At 57.0% G+C, this 22,444-nt stretch overlaps 5 protein-coding genes across 5 annotated transcripts; 3 read left to right on the top strand and 2 right to left on the bottom strand.

The window, feature by feature from the left end:
* Nucleotides 1–1,366: 1,366 nt before the first annotated feature.
* Nucleotides 1,367–3,412, bottom strand: MFIFM68171_01941 (uncharacterized protein; the record flags this gene model as incomplete). The annotated part of the gene is made up of 4 exons (XM_071057363.1): nucleotides 1,367–2,214; nucleotides 2,272–2,710; nucleotides 2,786–3,030; nucleotides 3,385–3,412. 4 exons carry the CDS (start codon nucleotides 3,410–3,412, stop codon nucleotides 1,367–1,369), a joined length of 1,560 nt encoding a protein of 519 aa, XP_070913464.1.
* Nucleotides 3,413–9,623: 6,211 nt separating this feature from the next.
* HRR25 (serine/threonine protein kinase) lies at nucleotides 9,624–11,090 on the top strand (the record flags this gene model as incomplete). Its single annotated transcript, XM_071057362.1, has 3 exons — nucleotides 9,624–9,635; nucleotides 9,820–10,883; nucleotides 11,018–11,090. 3 exons carry the CDS (start codon nucleotides 9,624–9,626, stop codon nucleotides 11,088–11,090), a joined length of 1,149 nt encoding a protein of 382 aa, XP_070913463.1.
* Nucleotides 11,091–12,746: 1,656 nt separating this feature from the next.
* MFIFM68171_01939 (PI phosphatase group protein) lies at nucleotides 12,747–14,559 on the top strand (the record flags this gene model as incomplete). The annotated part of the gene is made up of 2 exons (XM_071057361.1): nucleotides 12,747–12,883; nucleotides 13,014–14,559. The coding sequence occupies 2 exons, from the start codon at nucleotides 12,747–12,749 to the stop codon at nucleotides 14,557–14,559; spliced, it is 1,683 nt and encodes a 560-aa protein (XP_070913462.1).
* Nucleotides 14,560–15,507: 948 nt separating this feature from the next.
* On the bottom strand, nucleotides 15,508–16,883 carry PKA4 (Cytochrome c oxidase subunit 1; the record flags this gene model as incomplete). The annotated part of the gene is made up of 4 exons (XM_071057360.1): nucleotides 15,508–15,835; nucleotides 15,893–16,430; nucleotides 16,485–16,580; nucleotides 16,649–16,883. The coding sequence occupies 4 exons, from the start codon at nucleotides 16,881–16,883 to the stop codon at nucleotides 15,508–15,510; spliced, it is 1,197 nt and encodes a 398-aa protein (XP_070913461.1).
* Nucleotides 16,884–18,878: 1,995 nt separating this feature from the next.
* Nucleotides 18,879–22,419, top strand: GYP2 (GTPase activating protein (GAP); the record flags this gene model as incomplete). The annotated part of the gene is made up of 2 exons (XM_071057359.1): nucleotides 18,879–19,301; nucleotides 19,363–22,419. The coding sequence occupies 2 exons, from the start codon at nucleotides 18,879–18,881 to the stop codon at nucleotides 22,417–22,419; spliced, it is 3,480 nt and encodes a 1,159-aa protein (XP_070913460.1).
* Between the last annotated feature and the right edge of the window lie 25 nt (nucleotides 22,420–22,444).

Below are 22,444 nucleotides of genomic sequence, written 5' to 3'. Positions count from 1 at the left end.
CTTCATGGCTTCTTGTCTGGTGTACCGGCTGCTATTTGACGTGAGCGATCTGGGTCAGGCGTTACTGCGTGTTCTTGCACGTCGTTCTCCGTTGCTGATGGTATCGCACTGAGGCAAAGCAAGCATCATTTCTCTGCCCCCAATTCTCACATCCCCATCGGCGTTCTCGCTGTGGTTTCTCAGAAATTCGCGATCCGACTTGCATGCCTGAATGCGATATCAAGCTGCGGAGTACTGGGCGAGTCATGCAACTATCGAGATCTCGAAATAATGCACATAAGCGGCCGCCCTTGCGCTCCTAGAAATCCGGTCGACGTCATCGATCACCACTTGTCTCACCCACGAGAGCATGGCAAACTTGTCCTCCGCCATCCTACTTGTAATCAAAGTAGTTACCGTGTAGCTCTCTCAAAGATCGATCCGCTCACTGATCCGCAACCTTCACATTCCTATCAAACTCTTCAATTCGCCTCGAGTTTCATCCCCTTGGGCCAAGCCCAGCATCGAAGTTCCTATCTCCACAGGATACCCACTCCTCCCCCTCCCCAACTCCCTCCTCCAAAACTCCTTACGCTAGAGGAGAGCAACTCTCCGAATACCACCAGCGAAGACCGGCAAACGGGAACAGGGCTAGCCCAGATTCGCGATACCAATAGACACACCACATGCCGAGGATGCGACCGACATCAACTAAACTCACCCGCCGTTGTATTCTCCATGAAGAGTTGCTCTACTGCTCATGATGCGTAAACTTGCTTAATCATCCCCTAGGAGAAAGGAACTATGTACGCACAATTACCAATGGGATAGAGTCGAGACGTCCATCGCACCTTTCAACGGATAACTGCCCAACCGCCCGAAACGACCAATCAATATTACAAGGGTAGTGCTACCTAGCTAGCCTCTTGCTAACGCCTCGTGTTACTCGACTTGCGTTGCACCGAAGGAATCAAAGAAAAGAGAAGAGAGAAAAGATGTAGCCGATCTGAACAAGTTGTGTTACCCCTTCAAGATATTGTTTTCTTGTCCGTGCGTCTGTGCCTCGGAGCATCCCCCAAACCAGCGAATCGGTAGGTTGAAAGCATCCATGACGTAGACCGTCGGCGCCGAACCGCCAGCGAAACCCCGGCATCCCAAATTAATCTGTGCCTGCAGAGGGTATCGAGTCGAGAGATAACCGGAAGATACGGCGAGGCGCCTAGCTACTGGCAGATCGGGGCGGCAAACGGCTGGGACCGTTCCAAATTGGCTCCCAAGACAGAACCGGTGGCCAACCACTCCAACCATCAAAAGCTTCGGTTTGTATCAAGCTGCCTTGACTAGGCCGGGTTCGAAACAGCCGTCTTCGGATTCGCCAGCGATGTTTCTAAACCGCCGTTCCAGGCGCGGCAGCGGCACCTATGTCACTGCCCGGAGGGCCGGGTCTCTGGCGCCGGCCGCCCTTCAGACTCTTCATGCGGCCCAGAATCCCGGTCGGCTTAGGTTGGATATCGTCGCTCCCAGTGGCGTCTGTAGTCGACCTGCGCTCAAGACCAAAGCCCCTTGGGCTAGTAGGCGATGCCTTGTTCCCATTCGAATCCATCTTGCGCACCGTGAAGCCGTCCTCGCTTCCCTTGCCCGAAGCGAACTCGGAGAAGAACGGATTGCGCTCCGAGTTTGCAGACGGCAGCGTTGCCGAAGCCGGCCCTCCCTCCGAAGGCGACCTGCGGGACTGGTAGCCGGTGTCGGGGTTGGTCATTCTTCCCGAGGCCTGGAAGTCACGCTGGCCACGGTTCATGTTGCGGATGCGATGGGCGAGCGACTTCTTGCGCTGAAGACCGTCGTTCATAACCTCGGCAGCACGCTCTTCCTCGCGTTTCTGAATTGCTGCCCGTGCTGCCGGCGTCCCCTCCAGGAATGTCGATGTACCCAGCCCAAGCGACTCATCGCCGTGTAGGTATTCGCCGCGACTAAGGGGATCAAACACGGGCATTTCCTTGCTGCGGGAGGCGGATTCGCCATTCCTGTCTCTGGCGCCCCCGGACCACTCCTTGAAAGCCTCATCGTCTTGTTGCCCCAGGAATGTCGCGTGGTCGGGGCGAGCGTTCAGAGGCCCGGCACCTCCAAGCGTGTTGTTCAGCGAGCCCTCGGGGAACGCCTGCATCGGAGCACGCCGGCTGCCTTGCCTGTTCCGGTGGGGGTTAAGGGCGTCAAAGGGGCCATCGTGGTGGAAAACTGTAAACCTGTGTTAGATAGGTGCTCAGTCTTAAAGCGGTCGTGAGAGAAACGTACTTCCGGTTCCATAAATACTAGTCGCATCCAGCTGGTCGATGATGTCGAGCCGACGGCTAGGCTTTCTATCCTTGTTCTCGCGGTGCCGACGCTCGCGCTCGCGCCGCTTCTTCCTCTCCTCTTCGGTCACAATCTTATCCGAGTCCATGATGGACGACTCCGAGTTCCTTCGCGGCCGTCTCTCTGGGCGCTTCTGCGGGGAACGGGAGGGATCCAAGTCGATCAATTTCTCGCTGTTTCCTTGCATTTTCCGGGCACGAAGGGCTTCTTCCTGCGAACGAGTCGGTCGGTGACTGGGTGGCGGGCCCCTCCGGCCTTGAGGTGGCACATTCTCACGCCCGGGCGGCGGCGGGGCGCGACGACCCGTCGGTGGTGACTTTGCGTCCGACCGTGCCGGCGCATTCAAGGCCGGCTTCGAGTCCTCGAGCGTCAGGGAACCCTGTGCACATGGTCATAAGCTTTTGGTTCAGGATACCCGGTGGCGGCAGCAGCAGCCAACAGGAGAGCAACGTACGAATATTTCGTCGGCCGTGAGTGATGGCCTCTTGTCGGACGACATGGTTTCGGAGGCTGATCGGATATTCGAGAAACTGGCCCTACTGGTGACGGCGGGGTCGAGAAATGGGTTGCGGGAGAGCGGCCGGGGCGGCGGGTCGTCAAAGGGAGAGACCGGGCTTTGGGAAAGAGCAGGTGACGCGGCGCGATTGCGAAAAGGGTTGTTTGAAGAAAGGTTGAGCAGCAAGCCAGGAGATGGCTGGTCTAAATGCGCTCCCCCGACGGGTCAGTAATTAATCGGGCAGGGAACGGCAAACTTGAGCCAGCGGCAGCATGCATGCGAATGACGACGGTGATAGGGACTTGAAACAGTAATCTCCTTGACATGACACAACAGGCTCAATGGCAGAGCGAACAGATGGGAAATGCCCAGGCGCCAAAGTGGCCCCATGAATGCCAAAAAACTGGGAAGCGGGAGACGATTGACCAGGCACGTCCGCGAGGATCTCTCCCCTTTCTTGCCCCCGTCTGCCACCACTGGGAGGCGACGCAAGCAGGACGTGCGTATGGTAGGATCGTCCAGGGTGCGACATGGCTTGACTTCAGTTTTGGACTCACCTTGCCGCTCTGGTTGGGTAGTCGCCATGACGGGCAGAGGGGGTGGGTAAAATGCTGAGGGTAGGTAGGTCCGGTGTTTGGTTGCGCGTCGTTCCGGGGCGGTTGAGGCTTTCTCGTCTCTGCCTTCGATCTGCCCTGTGTTACCGTGTCAAAATGGCCCGGGTCGAATGCCTCTGGCCGGGGCTGGCGTCATACCAGTGGGGGTAAGGAGCGTTCTTCAGACAGGACAGCGGGTCCCTCCCGCTCGATGTTCGTGGGGCCTGTTTCGAGCGCACTTCTGTTCCCTTGGCGGCCGAGCGAACAGAAACGTTTCAATTCAACTCGACCAGAGTGCGATCGTGGTCGTTATGCAATTGCCTGCAAAAGCGGCGCTGAGCGAGTTATACCAGGCAGGACGGGCTAGCGATTTGATCGGCCGTTGACGACGACGCGGTGCCCTCCAAGAGAAACAGGGCCCCGTGTCGCGGCTAGGTTGGCGATGCCGAGTCTGCTAAGGTGCCGAGATGCCGTGAAAGAATGCTTCACTACTGTCTCTGCAGGGTTCGATTTCAGGAACCGCTTCTGTCCCTGCAATCTGCGAGTTCAGTCCGATAAGAGAAGCGGCGCCTGCTCCCTTGTGTTTGCCGGTTCAAAGCCAGTGATGGCTGCGATGCAAAGGGTCTTGGATTTGACTGGATCTGACCCCGTTCAGCCCCGCAGGAGAAAAAAACACTCAACAATTCCGGCTCCTTGTCTGGTTTCAGGAGGCGGCTGCAGACGCAGACGAGCGAGATAGGGGACAACTCTGCAGAGTTCGCGAGATCGGCGTCTCTTTCCGCGATTGTAAGCCGAGCCCACGGCGTTCAATGGGCCCGAAAAGGATCAATTTCCGTCGGCCAGCAAAAAGGACTGCGACTGGATTGATGTGCTGCTCTAGACTTGGGACTCCTGTGTTCTCCCTTGTGGAGCCGTGGGGATTGGAAGCACGATCCCGAAAAGGTGCAGCGGTGTGCGGCGCACGAGCGGCTTCCCGGTTGCTGGAGGAAACGAGAGGGTGATGGTCTCTATGCAATGAGAAAACTGCCTCAGCAGAGACACACAGCCGGCGGCAGCAGAAGTCACTGGCTTCAAAGGAGAGATATGCTGTCCAGGAGAGAGAAACAGAGTAGAGGGCATCAAGTCTTCGGGTGGTCATCCGGACAAGTTAATAACACGGGAGTTATGAGCCACAGCTCGGCAGCCCGGGGTTGGCAAACATCGCCAATGTCCTTTCTCGTTCAGTGCGCTTCGCGTGCCTCGGTGGATCATCCACCATGCCCTTTTTGGACCACTTGCACGCTTAGGTTGCGTTTTAGTCAAGCCGCTTCTTGATTGCCCCTGGTACAACCCCATTAAAAAGAGAAGCCGACTGCAAGGGTGGACGATTTCCGATGAACCGCGAAGCCTCCGCGTTGTCGTCCCGATAAAGTTTACGGAGTCGGGATATGAGGCCATTACGCTCGGTCGTGGCAACGGGGCGGGAACACAATCCTCCTACATGAATCCTGCAGACCAAATATTGTCCTATCGAGCGAACCGGGCATCTCCTCCAGTCCCTTAGATTCGTCCGATGAAGATCCTTCCTAAAGGCGCTGCCACCAGAGATGTGTCCAGTGCAGTCCTGCGGCTCAGTGTTACTCGACACCAGGCGAGCAATGTCTATCAGCTTTCTTCCACCGGCCATATCCCACAATATCACCGCAGAAGTCGAGAATCACGGCTGCTACTGCCGCCGCCAAGGAGAGACCGAGACGTGTTTGTCCGCCCTAGTCGTTTCGGCGATAATTGCTGGATTGTCTTTGGCCGATCGTTTGCACATGGCAAATGCGTTGGCGTTGCCCCGCAAAAAGGGAACTCCCCTTGGAGGCTAGCCCATGAAACCTAGACCTGGACAGACGCGCTCCCAACCGAGTATACCAGTCGCTTGAGACCCATAATCCCAAGCAACCGGGAAAGCCAATGGATGGAAAGGGAGAGACCCTGGTGCGCCAAGCAGGGACCTGATATCCCCTGTGCTCACAGCTGCATAAAGGGGTTCTTGCCGCCCCGCAATCCAGTTCCGGCGGCCAATTGTGGGGTAATGTAATACTGGAAATTGGCATCTTCTTGCGTGCATATCGAGAATCCAGCTAAAGTCGGCTCGAAAACATTCCTTGGTATGTACCATCGTCGGTCTCTTGTGCTGCTACTTTCCGGTCACGTAGCCGCGAGTGTCGAAGTTTTGAATGGCGATTGCAGCCTTGAAGATCGCCAACCGCTTGAGCTACCAATTTGGATGACCCTCACGGAACCTAGAACAAAACCTGCCGTGATCACGAGCAAGGTCCCGTACTTGCCCGGAGGGCGATGGCATTATCTCTGTGCAACATAGGCAGCGCCACGCCTCCTTGCTCGGTCTCCCGCGCAATGTGTAATTAATACGGTGTGCTCGGGGTCTCGAGCACCTAGTGGACGCTGTAGCTAAGCGCGGTGAGGACAATGACCACACCGATGTTCCCAGTCGCTTGATGCTGGTCTACTCAGCTTCGTTATAGTTTGCGTGAGCAGCCCCGTTTTGACCAGGATCATTGTTCCCATCGGCTCGGTATTTAGGACATGGCGCATGCTGACGACGACATACGCGCGTGTAGAATACGGCATCTTCCGTCTCGGAACGAAACCGCTTCGGATGAAGATAATGGTGAATTGGAGTGTTCTCGGTTTGGAATTGCGGGCCGGACCTTTGACGCGTTCTATAACCCTTGGCCACATCGCCGGTGTCCTGCTTCAAACCTAAACTGCGGATGTAGTTAATGTAAAGTCCCAAGTGTTACCCGTCCCACCCGGCTCAGCTTCAGCCAACGATGGCAAACAATATCAAATCATGATGCACGAGAGCGCAACGCTTGGGCATGGGCAAGGTAAGCAAAGTGCAAAACACCGGATACCTAGGTTTCAGGGGCATATCATCTCCCAAGATGTGTGGCATGGAAGCATGGGCTGTAAGACGGGGCATTCTATTTGGATCTTACTTCTGGATTAGATAAGAGCCATCAGCAAGGTTTAAGGTCTGATATGGTATCTTTTGACGCGTGCTGTGCTCTATGAGCAGTCTCTGTCAACCTTCAGCCTGTAATCCCCGTTCCTGGGTACCTTGACCAAACTCATTCCGGACTCTTTGCTGCAACCCGCGCATCACTTCAGAGATGGTGTCCCAGTTATATCGGCCTCAATCACTTCCATAGCAAGACAGGGCGTTGGTCCGGACTGAGTGAGCTTAGTCGTATACGACCCTAGAGCATAGGCATTGAGATCATGCACAGCGTTCTACTGCTAGGCCAGGTCAGACAGTCGGCTGCAACTTGATCGTTCAACAAGCCTATGCTCGTTGAGTGTGGGGGGAGTGTCATTCGGCAATCACAAAGGTGCCTATGGTTGATCGCAACGCGGCAAAAAGATGAGTAGGTAAGGTAGCATAGCGAACCGAACTGGGCCGCAAGAAATACTGCCTCGTCAGAGACGTTGCTGTATGAACATTGCTAATAAGTTGATACCCTACGCGGTAACGAAACAGACAGGACAAGCCAGGTTCTCCGTTACCAGCTTACCCTGTCCTTGTTCGGAGATGACATACCTAATGAAAATCGGGAGCACGACCGATGCCCGGAATGCCAATTTTCTAGGTAATCGTTAACCCATAATAGTATATCAGATCGCGAGATTGGGACCTGGCTACCACAAGCGCAGGTAGCTCCGCCAACAGACCCAAGCCCCCGCCGTTTCTAGTAAGTTTTGAGGTTAAGGTCGGTGGTTGAGGCCGAGACAGTGGTTTACGACCTGGGCGGGCCAATGACGTGATGGACCTATGGGGTGGGTGCTGTGGCTGGGTGTGGCCATCTCGGACTTCTTGTCAGCTTGTTCTCAAGGCCTGGCGGTGTAAAGCAGGTAAAGGAAGCAACGCACATGACTCCGAGATGCAGGAGATCGATGCGGTCAAGTCTGCTGCTATTTCGGGGCATACTATCGCCCTGGCCGCGAACTAGCTCTGCGGTGTGGTTGTGCCGCACCATCGACATTCCCTGTTAAAGCTTGGAACGTGTCGGTCGATCAAGTAGCGACATGGCACCCGTCGCATCCACTGTCAACTCAATTTGATTGCCTTGGTCCGGGTGGGGAGGGCCGTGTGGAAGCCAATCGCCCGTGCCGCTGTGGCTCGCGGGCCCATGTTCACTCGGGAGGCATCGTGGCCAGACAACGAGGCATCGAGTGCGAAAGGTCGAGCGATACGTGGATGAATTGAGTCCCCGCAAGCCCTAGGTTTCAAGGTGTGATAGGAACTGTGGGGCGCGACCCATGAACCGAGCAAGCGACGGCGAACTACATACAAGACTCTTGAAAAGGCGCACTCCCTGGCCGGGGGAGGCACAATGGCGGTTGGAGGAGGGCCGAGAACTACGAGATCTAGAACGCCGTCTTTGCCGAGTCACCGACTGACTTTTGCTGCGGTGCAGATCACCTCAGATTATCCTCTCCCGGCACTGGGATTTTGTCGCCCCCTTTCTTTCCCGTTTTGCATTGAGGCCAATTTGGTTCCCGATCATGCCTCCAAGGAATGCGGCGTGCGGAATGATTACTGAGATTTAGCACTGTTTTATAAAGGGCTATGCCCGGCATACAGTGCGGGCTTGAGACACTCCCTCTCTCCCCCTGCGGATGGCGTTACGCTCTAAGCGCTCAACGCTACGGGCGCTTTTTGATAGGCGGCGTTCTGTCAAGGACAAATGTCTGATCCAAGCTGTCGGGACGCAAGCCAGCCGATGGTTACTGTTCAGAGTGTATGGGGACTGCCGATGCATTGCGCCCTCCTTCCGGGCTTCCCTGACATAAATCAAAGATGATTACATGTACGCTAGACTGGCTGGTCATCCGCTACGTGCGGAGCTAGGTAAGCGGGCGGACGGAGAAGCACAACTTGCCGCGGCGATCCGGTCGAAATACCGGTGGACTGCTGAGTGCAGATGGGTGGCCAAGGCAAGGTAGGCTGCGTGTTGGGGGCCGGTTCCCTAGAGCGAATTCCGGTTGGGGACTGCCTAGAGCAAGACAGGCATCGCCAACGGCGACAGACGCGAGCCTCGTGACAGGACTTAACCTGCTGATCTGGGATACGTTGTCCCTGCCCTACATATTTGTACACCGGGCACAATCCAAAAAGGCCACTTGGAGCTGTGTGTGTTGGCACGGCTGGTTCGGATCGAGACCGCCTTGGTGAGGGGCTGAGATCAAGAACCGCCAGAGGCCTCATTCGCCCTGCCAAATTGGGCACCATCTGGCTGACTTGATGCGCAAGGGGTTGCCTCCCAGCTCGACGCCTGCCAAATCGCCTTTTGCCATCTCGCATCTCTCGCACTGTGCCAGCGGTGGCTGGCCCCGCAGAGGCGCACTGTGGGCGGCTTTCCCTGGCCGGGCAATGTCAGCGACGTCTGCAGGGGCGGCCCGCCCTCTGTGCCCAGCCTGCGAACCTCAAAGTCAGGTTGGCGACCCAAGCCGCTTTCTCACCACGCTTTCTCCTCTCTTGTCCTTTCCTCTTCCCCAACCCGACTGCTGCTCTCCGACTTTCCTCACGACAAGAGCGAAAAAAGCTCTTTTGAGGGTAAGACCTCAGCTTACGCGTGAAGCTGTTAGCGCCTGTTGCAGTATTTTAATTATCTAATCTCCCACGCAGGCTATTTTCTACCCGCGCGATTCTCGTTCTCATCGCCACCCTCAGCCAGCCCGCCACAGGAATCATCCCTCCGCCCTTTCTCCGACATTTTTCACAGATTGCCCAGTCACCGATTCCTGCTCACCGCTCGAGTCTCGGTTGAATTTAGAAAGGTAAGCCCGCCCTTCCTCTCTAGCTTCGAATTTCGCTCGAAAGGGCCGCCCGCGGTATTCGCACGTCACGAACCCCTTTAAAAAGGGCTCAGTTCCGGCAACCGAGTTTCTTGGCAAGGCTCCCGGTTTTCGGTGCTGCCTGTCTTTTCGCCGCCTTCATCCCGAGGCGACACTTCACCGTCATTCTGCATTTAACCACTGCAGTGGGTGAATTTAGACGCCCGCCCTGGCCGTTTCACCTGCCACTCGAAAACCCGAATGAGGCTAACAACTGCTGCGCTTCCGGCACTTATCAGTACCTCGACACGCTTGCATTGAGCACACATTAATCACGATCGAGAGGTAGAACAACTCTACCTGTCGCGAAGATGACGACCATGGTACGAAATCCCCCATTTACATTCTCTCCAACACGATGAGCGGAGCTTGTTGCAGCTGCCGAGTGGTAGCCGCCTTCTTTTTGCCAGCGTATCCAAAGAGGATACGCAGCACAGCAGCGATTGTTTGAGGAGGCATCCGCATCATTGTTGAGTTTAGATTTAGCTGACAGACAATTCTTGTTAGGATCTCCGCGTGGGGAACAAGTACAGGATCGGTCGCAAGATCGGTTCTGGCTCGTTCGGCGATATTTACCTCGGTACTAATATCATCTCCGGTGAAGAGATCGCCATCAAGCTCGAGAGCGTCAAGGCCAAGCACCCCCAGCTCGAGTATGAGGCCCGTGTCTACAAGTCGCTTGCCGGAGGCGTCGGCATCCCCTTCGTCCGCTGGTTCGGCACCGAATGCGATTACAATGCGATGGTTTTGGATCTCCTCGGCCCCAGCTTGGAGGATCTGTTCAACTTCTGCAACCGCAAGTTCTCGCTCAAGACGGTCCTGCTGCTCGCCGACCAGCTGATTTCCCGTATCGAGTACATCCACGCCAAGTCGTTCATTCATCGCGATATCAAACCCGACAATTTCCTCATGGGTATCGGCAAGCGCGGCAATCAGGTCAACGTGATTGACTTCGGTCTTGCCAAGAAGTATCGTGACCCCAAGACACACTTCCACATCCCCTACAGAGAGAACAAGAACCTGACGGGCACGGCCCGCTATGCGTCGATCAACACCCATCTTGGTGTCGAGCAGTCTCGCCGCGACGACATGGAGTCGCTCGGCTATGTCATGCTCTACTTTTGCCGCGGCTCTCTCCCGTGGCAGGGATTGAAGGCCGCCACTAAGAAGCAGAAGTATGACCGCATCATGGAGAAGAAGATGACGACGCCCACCGATGTTCTCTGCCGCGGCTTCCCCAACGAGTTCGCCATCTACCTCAATTACACGCGCTCGCTCCGCTTCGACGACAAGCCCGACTATAGCTACCTGCGCAAGATCTTCCGCGATCTCTTTGTCCGCGAGGGCTTCCAGTATGACTACGTCTTTGACTGGACTGTCTACAAGTACCAGAAGAACGCCCAGGCCATCCAGCAGGCCGCCGGTAACACTGCCAACCAGGCAGCTGCAGGTGATCCCAAGGACGCCGCACAGCCCCGCAAGGACGCTCAGCAGGCGCTCCCGCGTCAGACCCGGAAGCAGATTACCGAGAACCCGGATACCAACCGCGCCGTCGGTGGAAGCGACAGGATGTGAGTGACCGCCAGCCTAGCCCAAAGCATTCCTAGTAAGGAATCATATTTCCTTCGAGTTTGGTGTGCGCATCAACGCTGGCCGGAGGTACCAATGCTGACATGGAGTGCTGACAATCAGTTTGCGATAACAGGCTGCGCTCGGCTGCTAAAGCTCAGGGCGCTGGCTCGGGATACGCTTCCAACAAGTACCGCCCTATGGACTGAAGCACCGAATGGCCCCTCGATTAGAGCTTCCTTTGGGCTGTATTGACTATGTTCCTCGTTGGCTTGGTGGACATTGACCCGTTGTGGCTCTCCGCCATCAAAGGTCCGAAGTTGCTAGGCAGACGCCGCCACGTACCGCCAGGACCGGATCAGCATCGGTAACAGATACACGCCCTCAACACCAGTTTTACGGGATTTATTTTCTCCCTTTTCCTTCTTCGGCATCTCATCAATTCATGACGTTCACCTGGCTCGGATGATCTTCGCTCTGCGGCGTGTTTGAGTTGATACGGCCTCTTGGCCGATCACCGAACTCGTTGTTCGGACCGGAATCTGACGAACGGCATGCCCGGCACCGTGATCCGTCGCGGTGCCGTCTGGGACACGGCCGCTGTCCGAGGGGGTGTATCTGGTCCCCCTCGAATTGGGCACAACGGTCAACGATGAGACAGGACTCGAGCTGCAGCCAACTACTCAGAGCAGATGGTTGCCAGGTCCGCGTCGTGGGAGATCGGCCACATCGCGTCGTTTACAGAAGGCTACCGCAATCACTCTGGTTTTTTGATCCTTGCATTTTCTGTTTCTTTTTTGGCTTGTTGCAGTGCTTGCATTCTGTCGCATCGGGGATCGCTTGTGGGGAGGTATAACAGGGGACGAAGCGATTCCTGGTTCGGCGGCGATGGAGGACGAACTGGTGGCCCTGCCTCCGGCCATCATAGCTCTGACGAACCCCGGCTTTGCTCCCGAACTCCGGGGGGAGAATACGTCAAGACTCGCATTGATGGCGGAAAAGCCGGGTTTACGGGAGAGGTCTGGGAACAGTGGCTAGCATAGTTGCACGGCACTACATAGAGGCGCAAGTCGGCTGTTGAAGGTCTGGCGACGGTTGGGGTCTTGAGGTTGACCATCTTCGCTCTTTCCTCGCCCGGTCTGTGTCGCCTGGTTCCGAAGCAACGGGCAAGTTGGTCAACAACAGGGGCAACTGTTCACTGGCTGTAGGCCTTGGGCTTCGCCACAACACTCGCTGCCCTTAGCTTGGCAGAGTAGTCGGAGAAGCCGGCCCAGAACCGCAGCCATGTTGGGTTCCGGGTATAGGTTCATCCCGCACATCGTGATCGATCTGGAGGCAGGCAGTAATGCATGGCAGGTAGTTTTCATAATTTTAGGTCTCGTTTTTTGCTTTCTTTATCTGACTCGGTCCACTTGATGCAGTAGCGTGAGAAAGTGGGCAGCGCTGTGCTCCGCCACGTAGGGTGCATGAAGCCGAAGAGATCTGTGCTGACCAAATGTCGGTGTCAGGAGGGGCTGGACGCTGCATTCCAATGCGGGTCACATGGTGGGCTGCCTGGTTGCCGACTGACAACTCGGAAGCTGCCACAATCGATTTGATTGTGTATAAGACGGACCCTAGAGCACGCGAACGTGGAGCTCTGTCGGGGTGTCGATCTGTCAGCTGTAAAAAACAAAACTAAAAAAAAGAAACTGGTTTTCCCCTGGCCACCTCACGGCACCTGCCCGCGGCCTGAACGTCCTGGCCTCGGTTCCACGAGATTAACCGCGCGGCACCGTTTTTGCCGACTTCGGAAGTCACCGTTCAAGATGGGCCGCGGGTTGAAACCGCCGTCAACCTCGATTGATACCGCCGATGGCTCGAAAATGGCGCCGTCAACGCTCGACCTGTTTATCCTCACCTTCAACTGCGCAAAGACTCTAATCAATGTCCCGATTTTCGCCTCCCATCTCCATGCCTCGCTGTTGCAGAATGCCACGGGCCTACCGGATCTCGTCGTGTTGTAAGTCGATTTGCGTCCAAAGCTTTGCGACGATGCACGAACCCACCGGACCCGGCGTCCGGAAGGGCCCACTCCAATCAAGAAGCACAGCATCCCCTTCCGGAGCTGCCGACTGACTTTGCGCGGGTAGCTCACTACAAGAGGTGGCACCCATCTCGTACGCCTTCATCGGCTCCTATTTCCTGAACCCCTACTTCGCCCGCTTCGGTGACGCGCTCAACCTCGCCTCGGAGCGCGTGCTGGCGACCACCAACAGCGGTCGTGACGATGGATATGTCTTCGCTGCGGCGCAGATGACGAGCAGTCTCCCGTACACACTCGTGCGCGCTAAGAATGTAGGCATGACCGCTATCCTCCTCTACGCCCGCGACCCGGCGTCAGTGGGGAACATTGAAGAAGCAGAGTGCGGCTTTGGTGCGGCAGACATGGGCAACAAGGGCGCCGTCGGGCTACGTGTGACATGGAGCTGCGGCGGCGGTGGCGGCGGAGGCGGAGGAGGAGGAGGTGGAGGAGGACAACACGGCCAACCGGACGACGACGCGGCCACAGTTAATAAATCTACTGAGCTCACCTTTGTCGCCACCCACCTTGCCGCCATGGAATGGAACCTCAAAAAGCGCAACTCGAACTGGCGCTCCATCGTTTCGTCTTTAACATTTGCCAACCCGCGGAGCATCCTCCCAGGCGTCTTCCCCGACAATACCTCCGCTGTCCCCACCCAGGACCGCTCCGGGCGGGGTGAAACCGCGCCGCGGCTCCCCATCGGCGATAGCTCCACCTCCACCTCGGAACCGTCGTCCGACAACGACAACGACAACAACAGCGACAACGGCGATGGCGAAGACACCCACCCCCTCCTCCCCACACCCCATGACGAGACGCACAAGTCCACCCTCCAATCCATCTCCATCTTCAAACCCACCTCTCACCTCTTTCTCGCCGGTGACCTCAACTACCGCATCAGCTCCTCCACCCCGCCGCCCTTATCCCCCTTCCCGTCCTTCGACCCCGCTTCCCCAGATTACTTCCCGGGCTTCCTCGCGCGGGACCAGCTGACGCGCGAGCGGCTCGCCAACCGCACCTGCCACGGCCTGAGTGAGAGCCCCATCGCCTTCGGGCCGACGTACAAGTTCGACATCCTCCCGTCGGCGGACGGCGCCGACAACGCCGACGCGGTCCGCGCCGGGTCCACGGTCAACGGCCTGCCCGAGGTGCCCTGGCGGTTCGCGCGGCACCGCTGGCCCGGCTGGTGCGACCGCGTGCTGTGGCTCGACGTCGCGCCCTGGGTCTCGGACAGGCAGAAGAAGAAGAAGAAGAAGAAGGCGGGCATCGAGACGGTCGTGTACGACGCGCTCCCCGTCGTGGCCACGAGCGACCACAGGCCGGTCGTGTGGCGGGGAAAAGTGCCGGTCCTGGGCGCGGAGGAGATGCGGGTGCCCGAGGAGGGCGGCGGCGGTGCTGCTTCTGCGGCGGATATAGAGGAGTGGAGGCGCGACCCGAGGGTCGAGTTACCCGTGCCCGTGGACGTGCATGCTTGGGAGAGAAGGGCGAGGGCGAGGCGGAGGGAGGTGCTCGTCGGCTGGTCGGCGTTCTTGTGGAGTACCAGGGAAGGGGCGCTCCTGCTGGCGACGGCGATGGCGTTGGGGATTGGCGGCTGGTGGTTGTTGCGCGGCTAGGGGATGGGATGGCTACTATCTATATATTTTTTGTTTTCTTAATGTGGGGTTGTACTTTACGAGGGCGGCTTTCGTCTGTTGATAAACGGGTATCGGTCGCTGGGCTGGTTTATTGCATTTTTCTGTCCTGTCGAAGCAACTGATGCAGGCTTATGATGGATACCCCTATTAGAAGGGCGATTGGTGAGATGCGCAAGTCTCCAGCAAGTTTTTGGGTCGATCTTCTTCGTTACGTCTAGGCAGTAATTTAAGGATCCTGGAGCCAGGTGCTGGGCGTATCCGAGCAGCTTCATGACGAAGTAATTCGGCATAACGGGATTGGAGAGTCTGAGGAACCAAATCTACTCCGCTCGAGTCGACTATGTTCCGGACCAAAGTTGTTTCATTCCAAGATATATATGCTCCTCCGACTCTTCCCGCCAGGCACGCCTCCAGCACACCGAGAGATAGCAATACCCTTCCGTTCCGTTCCATTCACATGCTCATAAACGTAGATAATAGCAAACAATGGCGTGTATCATCGTCCCTTCCAACCCCTCCTTTCTCCCCAATGTCCGTACATCCACATGCTCGCTCCCCATCTTGTCCATCCGAAACGCCTATTATCCAATTCCTAAACATACAGCTATGCCACCCCCTACTCTGTGTACCTGTATCTGTTGTTGCCGAGCAAAAAAGAAGAACAAAAACGGAGAAAAGGGCTAATAAAGCAAAGGTCAACTCGGGACCTTCACCACGCGATCAGCCAATATACACTCCCCTGTAAACGCACACGTGTGCCCATTGCTGCGCCTACTCCCGTCCGCTAAACCGGGTATCCGCATCGTCAATTAAACAAAACGAATAGGGGAAAATCCAAGACGGAAAAGTGGGAAAAAAAAAAAAAAAAAAACAAAAAAAAAAAAAAACATCGTATCATAGAACGCTGCTCTCTTTCAGCCGCCTTCCTCAAAAATCCTTAAAATACACGTCATACTTCTCCACCATCTCGTCCGTATACTGGTCCTGCGTCGTGTCCTCCTCCGGGTAGATATCAAAGCACTGCGCGTCGCCGGGGTACCTGACGGGTGGGATGATGGGGCCCCTGTGGCGCTTCTGCTTCACGGCGTCCCAGTCAACGCCTGCAAAGAAAGGGTGGGCCTTGACCTTGGCCGCCCCACCGCTGATGTTGCCCAGGCGGCGGGACCGGTCGACGGTGCAAAACTGTCTGATGATGTCCTTTGCTGCGTCGCTGATAGGGGGTTCTTGGGGGAAGACGACGGGCTTTTCCACGATTCTGAAAGTGGGAAATTAGTGTGGGAAATCTGGGGGGTTCCACAGAGGGACGACGTACTGTTTGTAGATTTCGATCGGGTTTTGGTGCCAGAAGGGCGGGTAGCCCGTGAGGAACTCGTAGATGAGGATGCCGAGCGCCCACCAGTCCACGGCCGTGGTGTGACCCTTGTTATGGATCACCTCCGGCGCAAGGTACTCGGGGGTGCCGCAGAGCGTGTATGTCTCGACGGGGCGGTCGTACTCGTTCCCTAACCGCTTAGCGAAACCAAAGTCAACTAGCTTGATGTGCCCGTCGGCATCGAGCAGCAAGTTCTCGGGCTTCATGTCCCGGTAAGCAATCCCCCCTTGTTCCTCGTGCAGATGTTCGAGGATCAGCACAATCTCGGCGGCGTAGAAGCGTGCCATGTCTTCGTCGAAGCGTCGGAACTTGCGCAGATAGGTGAACAACTCCCCGCCGGGTACATAGTCCAGCAGGATATAGAGAAAATCACGATCCGAAAAGGAGGCGATGAACTTGGTGATGAACGGGTGGCCCGCCACGTCAGCAAGAATCTGACGCTCGTGGCGTACATGGTCGATCTGCTTGAGCTTGATGACTGCGGTATGGTCAGTTAGCGCCTCTGTCGCCGGCCTCGTTGCGCTAAACCCACCTTCGGTTTTGCGGAGGATCTTGAGCGCGTAGACTCTACTGCGGTCGCCCTCGGTGCCGTGTGATGGTCGGACAAGGCAGACCCGCGCAAAGGTTCCTGGAGCAGCCGGGGTTAGCACAGTGGTCAACCGTTGCGCCTGACGATGTCCCGGAGAAGTGCCGTACCTGTACCTAGTGTCCGCACCCTCTGGAAGTCGCTTAGGGAGAGCTTCTGTGCGCTGGTCACGTCAAAGGGCTCCTCATCCAACCCCCCCTGTTGTCGCTGCTGTTGCTGCTGTTGCTGCTGTTGCTGCTGTTGCTGCTGCTGCTGCTGCTGCCCACCATTGGTAGCCCTTAATGCTGCTGTTTGCAACGGATGGAGCCCCGCCAGGGGTTGTGAGTGCGCGACCGTGGCCGCCATTGCGCTGGTAGGAAGCGGTCGTGGGTGTACACTAGATTCCGGTAACGAGTCGGAATTGGAGTTCGCGCGAGGTGTACTAGCGGAGTCTCGTGCGAGAGCTTGTCTCTCGGTTGCACGTGGGATCTGTCCGTTCCCGGTTTTCTGGACCTGGTAGGCGATTTGCGGGGCCAGCCGGTTCGATTTGTCGCAATGAGGTATCGGATTGTCCCACGGCTCTCGAGCAATTTATACCGGACATGTATAGAGAGCAGAAGAAGAAGAAGGGGAAGGATGGAGGGGCCAGCGAAGAGCTATGAGATCGGAAACGGAGAGCCCGGCTTCGAGGTCGTAAAGATGGAGACCAGGTGGAGTTGACAACGAATCGGTAGCGATGGGGGGGATGAACAATGAGACGGGACCCGGGCCTGGCGTTCTTCAAGTTCGCGGCTCGGGGTTCGCGGGGTCTGGGTAGCGTGGGGTGGGGGCAGGGGTTTGAGGCGGGCGATCAGAGATGCCGCAGACAAGATCCCGGCACGTTTAATTGTTGGCAGGAGCACAAGAGGATGCGACGGATGACGTTGGCGTTGCGGGACGATCGTACCTTCAAATACCGGGACCCTCGGGCATTGGCAAATCAGGACAGAATAAGGACCTAATGCCCTGCCCAAGCTGCCCAAGAGCGCACAGGAGCAGGAGCGCACAGGAGCAGGAGCGCACAGGAGCAGAGGCGCACTAAGCAGAGACAAACAAGCCCAGAGGTACGGAGTAGCTGGTTCCAGCACAAGCAATTCACATCCCTGGTGGCTGATGCCAAACGAAGCGGGAAAAAGGGGCCAGGAAGCAAGAATACCCGGATGCAGCCCTGTTGCTGTCAATGAACCCTACAAAAGTGTAAATGTCATTGTAGCACTCTGACCAAAACGGGGCGGGCCGGCTTCCCAGCGGTGGAACTCTCCCCCTGGGGTCGGGATCGGAAATGATGTATTGCAACTCGAAAGGGAGACATGGGGAAGCGACTCGTGCCACACCCCACCCACTTTTCCCGTTCAGTCGTTGAGACAACCACTGTTAAGCGGTGCTTGTTACCATTGAAGAGGGTGCTGAACTTGGGGTTAGGGTTGATTGAAGCTATCTTCTCTAACTCGGATACAAAATGTAAATTTGTTACAGCAGTAGAAGAGGCAGGACGTACTACAAGGTTAACCATATCGAGGCGGTCGATACACCGGTATACTACTAGAGCTAGAGCCACTTCGTCCCGTCGGCTACAGACAGCGCCGTCTCTGTGGAAGGACGCCCTCAGGACGCCATCGTAACCGTAGGCGGGGGGAGCCTCAATTCGCGCGCAACGCGGGCGATTTTGACTATCGGATTGGCTTCGATATATTGCACGTTTCCTGAGCTAGACGCTCTATCTTCCCACATTCGAATGGGCCAGTTTGGATGGCGTTGGTGGAAAATCAAAAAGTGGCCGGTTCAGCGGTAAGCACCAGAATCCGTCTGCCCTGCGGAACGGGGCCTAGCTGACTTGGGGACAAAATGCGAGGTGGTGAAACATCTCCAGGGCTGCATCAACAGTAGAAAGCCGAGACCTGCAGACCTGCAAGCGGCTGGGTAGTGCCGCTGCCTGTCCTCTGTGGCTGCGGGAACCCCTGCTTTGGTCTTTTTGGTTGGGTGCGCTCACTGACCGGGGTCGCATGAAGGGAGGGGCTCCACCTCGACGCTGTGGTGGTGCTCGACCTGCTGCCTCGTGAGCACCGTCCATCAGCACCATCAGCACCATCAGCCATCAGCCTTCAGCCGCACCACAGGCCGCGACTTCACACAAACGAACCTAAGAACTGTCGGTCTATATATACGACGTTTCTCGACATCTATCGCCGCGTGCCAAACCCCTGCTCCTGCCGTGCATTTGCCCTCCCAGCACGTTCTCGTCGTCTTCAGAACCAACATCGAAGCCGCCCTGCGATTCGCCCGTCTGCTGCCGGAAGGCAGCGCCCCTAACGGGACCACAGGATGTTGAATCTCTCGAGCTTTGTACAAAAGGCGCAACAGCTGCTGGACCCGACGCAGGGCCTGAACCTTTCCGAGTCCGACAGGAATCCGTCCAAGGCCTCGCTGTTCCAGAACCAGTTTCGGCTTCCATCATCCCAACACCCGCTCTATGAGATCACAGCTGAGCTTACCATCCCGCCCGCGAATGCTACCCAAGGCGACCGAGACCGAGGCCGCGGCTACCAGTACGCCGGGAAGCTGCATCTCTCCGAGGCCTTCCTGTGCTTCTCCACCACCCCGTCCAGCTTCCAGCAGACGGCCAGCACATCGTCCTCCTCGATATTCACCGGCCAGACCCACGGCGGAGGACCCAGCGGCAATGGCTTTACGTTCCCCCTCTGCTCGATCCGGAGAGTGGAGCGGCTTCACAGCCAGACCTTCCAGGTAGGTTATGCTCGGATTCCGGCCCCGGCCGTGGCATTTGCTGATGGACCCGGCTTTGCAGTTCGCGCTCTCCATATCGACATGGAACGGCATCAGCCAGGATGCCGTCAAGGAGAAGGATAAGAAGGAACTGAGGGAACAGCGCATTACGGTCGAATTGGCGGGGACCCGACCCGCCTGCGAGCGATTCTGCGACGGTCTGAAGAAGGGACTGCGGGCCAATGTCGGGAACGTTGGAAAGTTGAAGAAAGTTGCTGCCGAGTGCTACTCCGAGTACCTCCTCCGGCCCGAGGACAAGAAGAACGCCAACCCTCCCGATGCCGGGCTGGGCATGCTCTTCAAATATCCCGGCGACCCAAAGAAGCTCCGGGATAGAGCAAAGATGAGGCTGTGGGCCGAATACCTCCGCGACAATGGCCGGAACATGACGCTAATCCGCCAGCCAACATTTCACAAGCTGATCAGGGTGGGCTTGCCGAACAGGCTAAGGGGCGAGATGTGGGAGCTGACGTCCGGCTCCATCTACCTGAGACTCGAAAACCCCACGCTGTATACCGACACGCTTTCCAAGTTCTCCGGGAAGGAGTCGCTTGCGATTGACGAAATCGAAAAAGACCTGAACCGCAGCCTACCCGAGTACCCGGGCTTCCAGAGCGACGAGGGCATCGGCCGGCTTCGCCGGGTTCTCACAGCATACAGCTGGGTCAATGCCGATGTTGGCTACTGCCAGGCCATGAACATTGTTGTTGCGGCGCTGCTCATCTACATGTCTGAGACGCAAGCCTTTTTCCTCCTCTCCGCCCTTTGTGACCGACTGGTACCTGGATACTACTCGACCACAATGTACGGCACCCTCCTCGATCAAAAGGTATTTGAATCTCTCGTGGAGAGGACGATGCCTATCCTGTGGGACCATCTAGTCAAGAGTGATGTCCAGTTGTCCGTCGTCTCGCTTCCCTGGTTCTTGTCTCTGTACATCAATTCGATGCCCCTGGTGTTCGCATTTCGGGTTCTAGATGTGTTCTTTGTCGAGGGCCCCAAAGTCCTGTTCCAAGTCGGCTTGGCTATTCTCAGGATAAATGGAGAGGAGCTGCTCGACGCAGCCGACGACGGCGCCTTCATCTCCGTCCTCAAATCCTACTTTTCTCGCCTAGACGAATCAGCCCACCCAAAGTCGGAGAATCCGAAGCTGAGGGCTGTGACCAAGTTCCAGGAACTCATGGTTGTCGCGTTTAAGGAGTTCTCGGGCATCACGCACAGCAGCATTACGGACCTTCGACTGAAGAACAAGGATGCTGTGCTGAACAACATCGAGAACTTCGCGAAGCGCACCGCCATCAGGAACCTAGGGCCAGACAGCAAGTTGCTCACCAACGAGGAACTGGGTGCGTTATACGACAGGTTTTACGGAGTTTTGTATGAGAGGCAACAACGAGACCACATCATGAAGCAGGAGCAGGCAAGGCGAGCCAAAAACAGCCGATCGCGAATCGCAGAGGCGGCTAGCGAGGGAGACCACAGTATCGAGAAAGGGCGTGTCGGCTTAGGGCCGAGCACCAGTTTGATGGACTACGACGCGTTCCGTGAATTCCTCGCTGGCATGTCTAGATGGGCTATTTCAGACTCCCCCTCCACGCCTCGACGCGACGGCCCCGCGGAGAAGGACAAGGGGTTTTACAGCAGTTTCAGGAGGTCCGAAGCATTACTATCCCCGTGGGGCGCCGGCCCCGAGCCTGCCGACCACGAGTTCTTGAGAAGGTTATTCCAAAAGTGGGATACAGACTCATCGTCGGCGCTCACACTCCAGAATGTCGTCTCCGGCATGGCGCGTATCAAGGGAAAGCGAGACATCATGGGGACCATCAACTACTTTTTCGAACTGCACGATGATGACGATGACGGCAAAGTCGACAGGGAAGGCATCTTGCGCATGTCTGAAGCGTTGTTGTTCCTTTCTCGCCGCGGGCTAGAGGGCACACTGAGTCCCTCGAGTTCGACCTTGGCTCTAAGCGGAGACGCCGCGAACGGCGGTCAAAACGACGTTCCCGGCCAGTCCGTAAGCGAGCGGTTCCTCGGTAGCGTCAGTGCCTTTATTCGGAGGTGCTTCGAGTACGCCGACCCAGACCATCCAAGCAACCAAGACAATGCCGTGCAGGAGGTGCAAGAAAAGCTCGAGTCGACCCAATTGGCAGTGGAAGAGGCGGCAAGCGACCAGCTAGTGAGCCCCGACGCGTTCGCCATTGGTGATGAAGACGAAGACGACGAAGACGACAACGATGATGACCTATTGGCGATGGACTCCCCGGCGGGCAGCCCCAAACCAGCCATGAGATCCGACACACTTGGTAGCCAGCCTCCAGCACTCCAGCTGGACTCGGCACAATTGACGCCTGATCATGACTTGGTGACTCGACGGCGCGCGTCAAAAGCTCAGTCAGAGAAGGCCAATGCCGCCCTCGATCCGTCCAACCCCTTGCACATTACGCTTCCAACATTCCGCATGGTTGTTCTGGCCGATGAGCTGCTCGAACAATTTTTCGAGTCATCATTTCCAGCATCCTTCCACATCATCGAAGGTCTCCCTTCGTCAAACAGCTCAGCAAGCGCCTCATCCCTGACCACATTCTCTAACCTTGGCATCGGCGCCGGTCGAGCAGTCAATGCTGCTCTTGGCGGTGGTGGTGCGCCGGCAGCGCCAGCGGGTGGCCGGGGCCTCCGCGGCGTGCTCGACAACATTGTCACAGACGGCATGCGCGTGGCGGCCGAAGTACGCCGCCGGATGGAGGAGGCGCAGAAGGAGCTGGAGAAGAACGCGCTCCCTGGGCAGCGGACTGAGGAGGATGAGGAGGACGATGAAGAGGACCCCGGCCTTGAACGGCCGTCTGGGGCGGCTGGCAAGGGCGTGGCGTACCAGGGCGACGCGGAGCGCCGCAGTGTGCGGAGCTCGGACAGGGACCTTCTCACGGGCGCTGACGCCGAAGCCAGTGACGCGAACGCGTCTGGTGCGAGCCGTGCCAGCGAGGGAGGAGTGGGTGATCTCGGCGGGACTGTAGCGGGGCCGAGCATTAGTGCTGGAGGCGTGACCCCCAAGGTTGTGGGAGTCGAGTTTGACGGCTAGGAGACGTTGGACTGGCTACCCTTGG

The sequence above is a fragment of the Madurella fahalii genome (genome assembly GCF_045866475.1).
Source record: "Madurella fahalii IFM 68171 DNA, scaffold_1, whole genome shotgun sequence".
In the NCBI taxonomy this organism is placed as follows: domain Eukaryota; kingdom Fungi; phylum Ascomycota; class Sordariomycetes; order Sordariales; genus Madurella; species Madurella fahalii.
The sequence above is the reverse complement of the archived record's forward strand: the minus strand, read 5'-3'. Positions and strand labels throughout refer to the sequence as shown.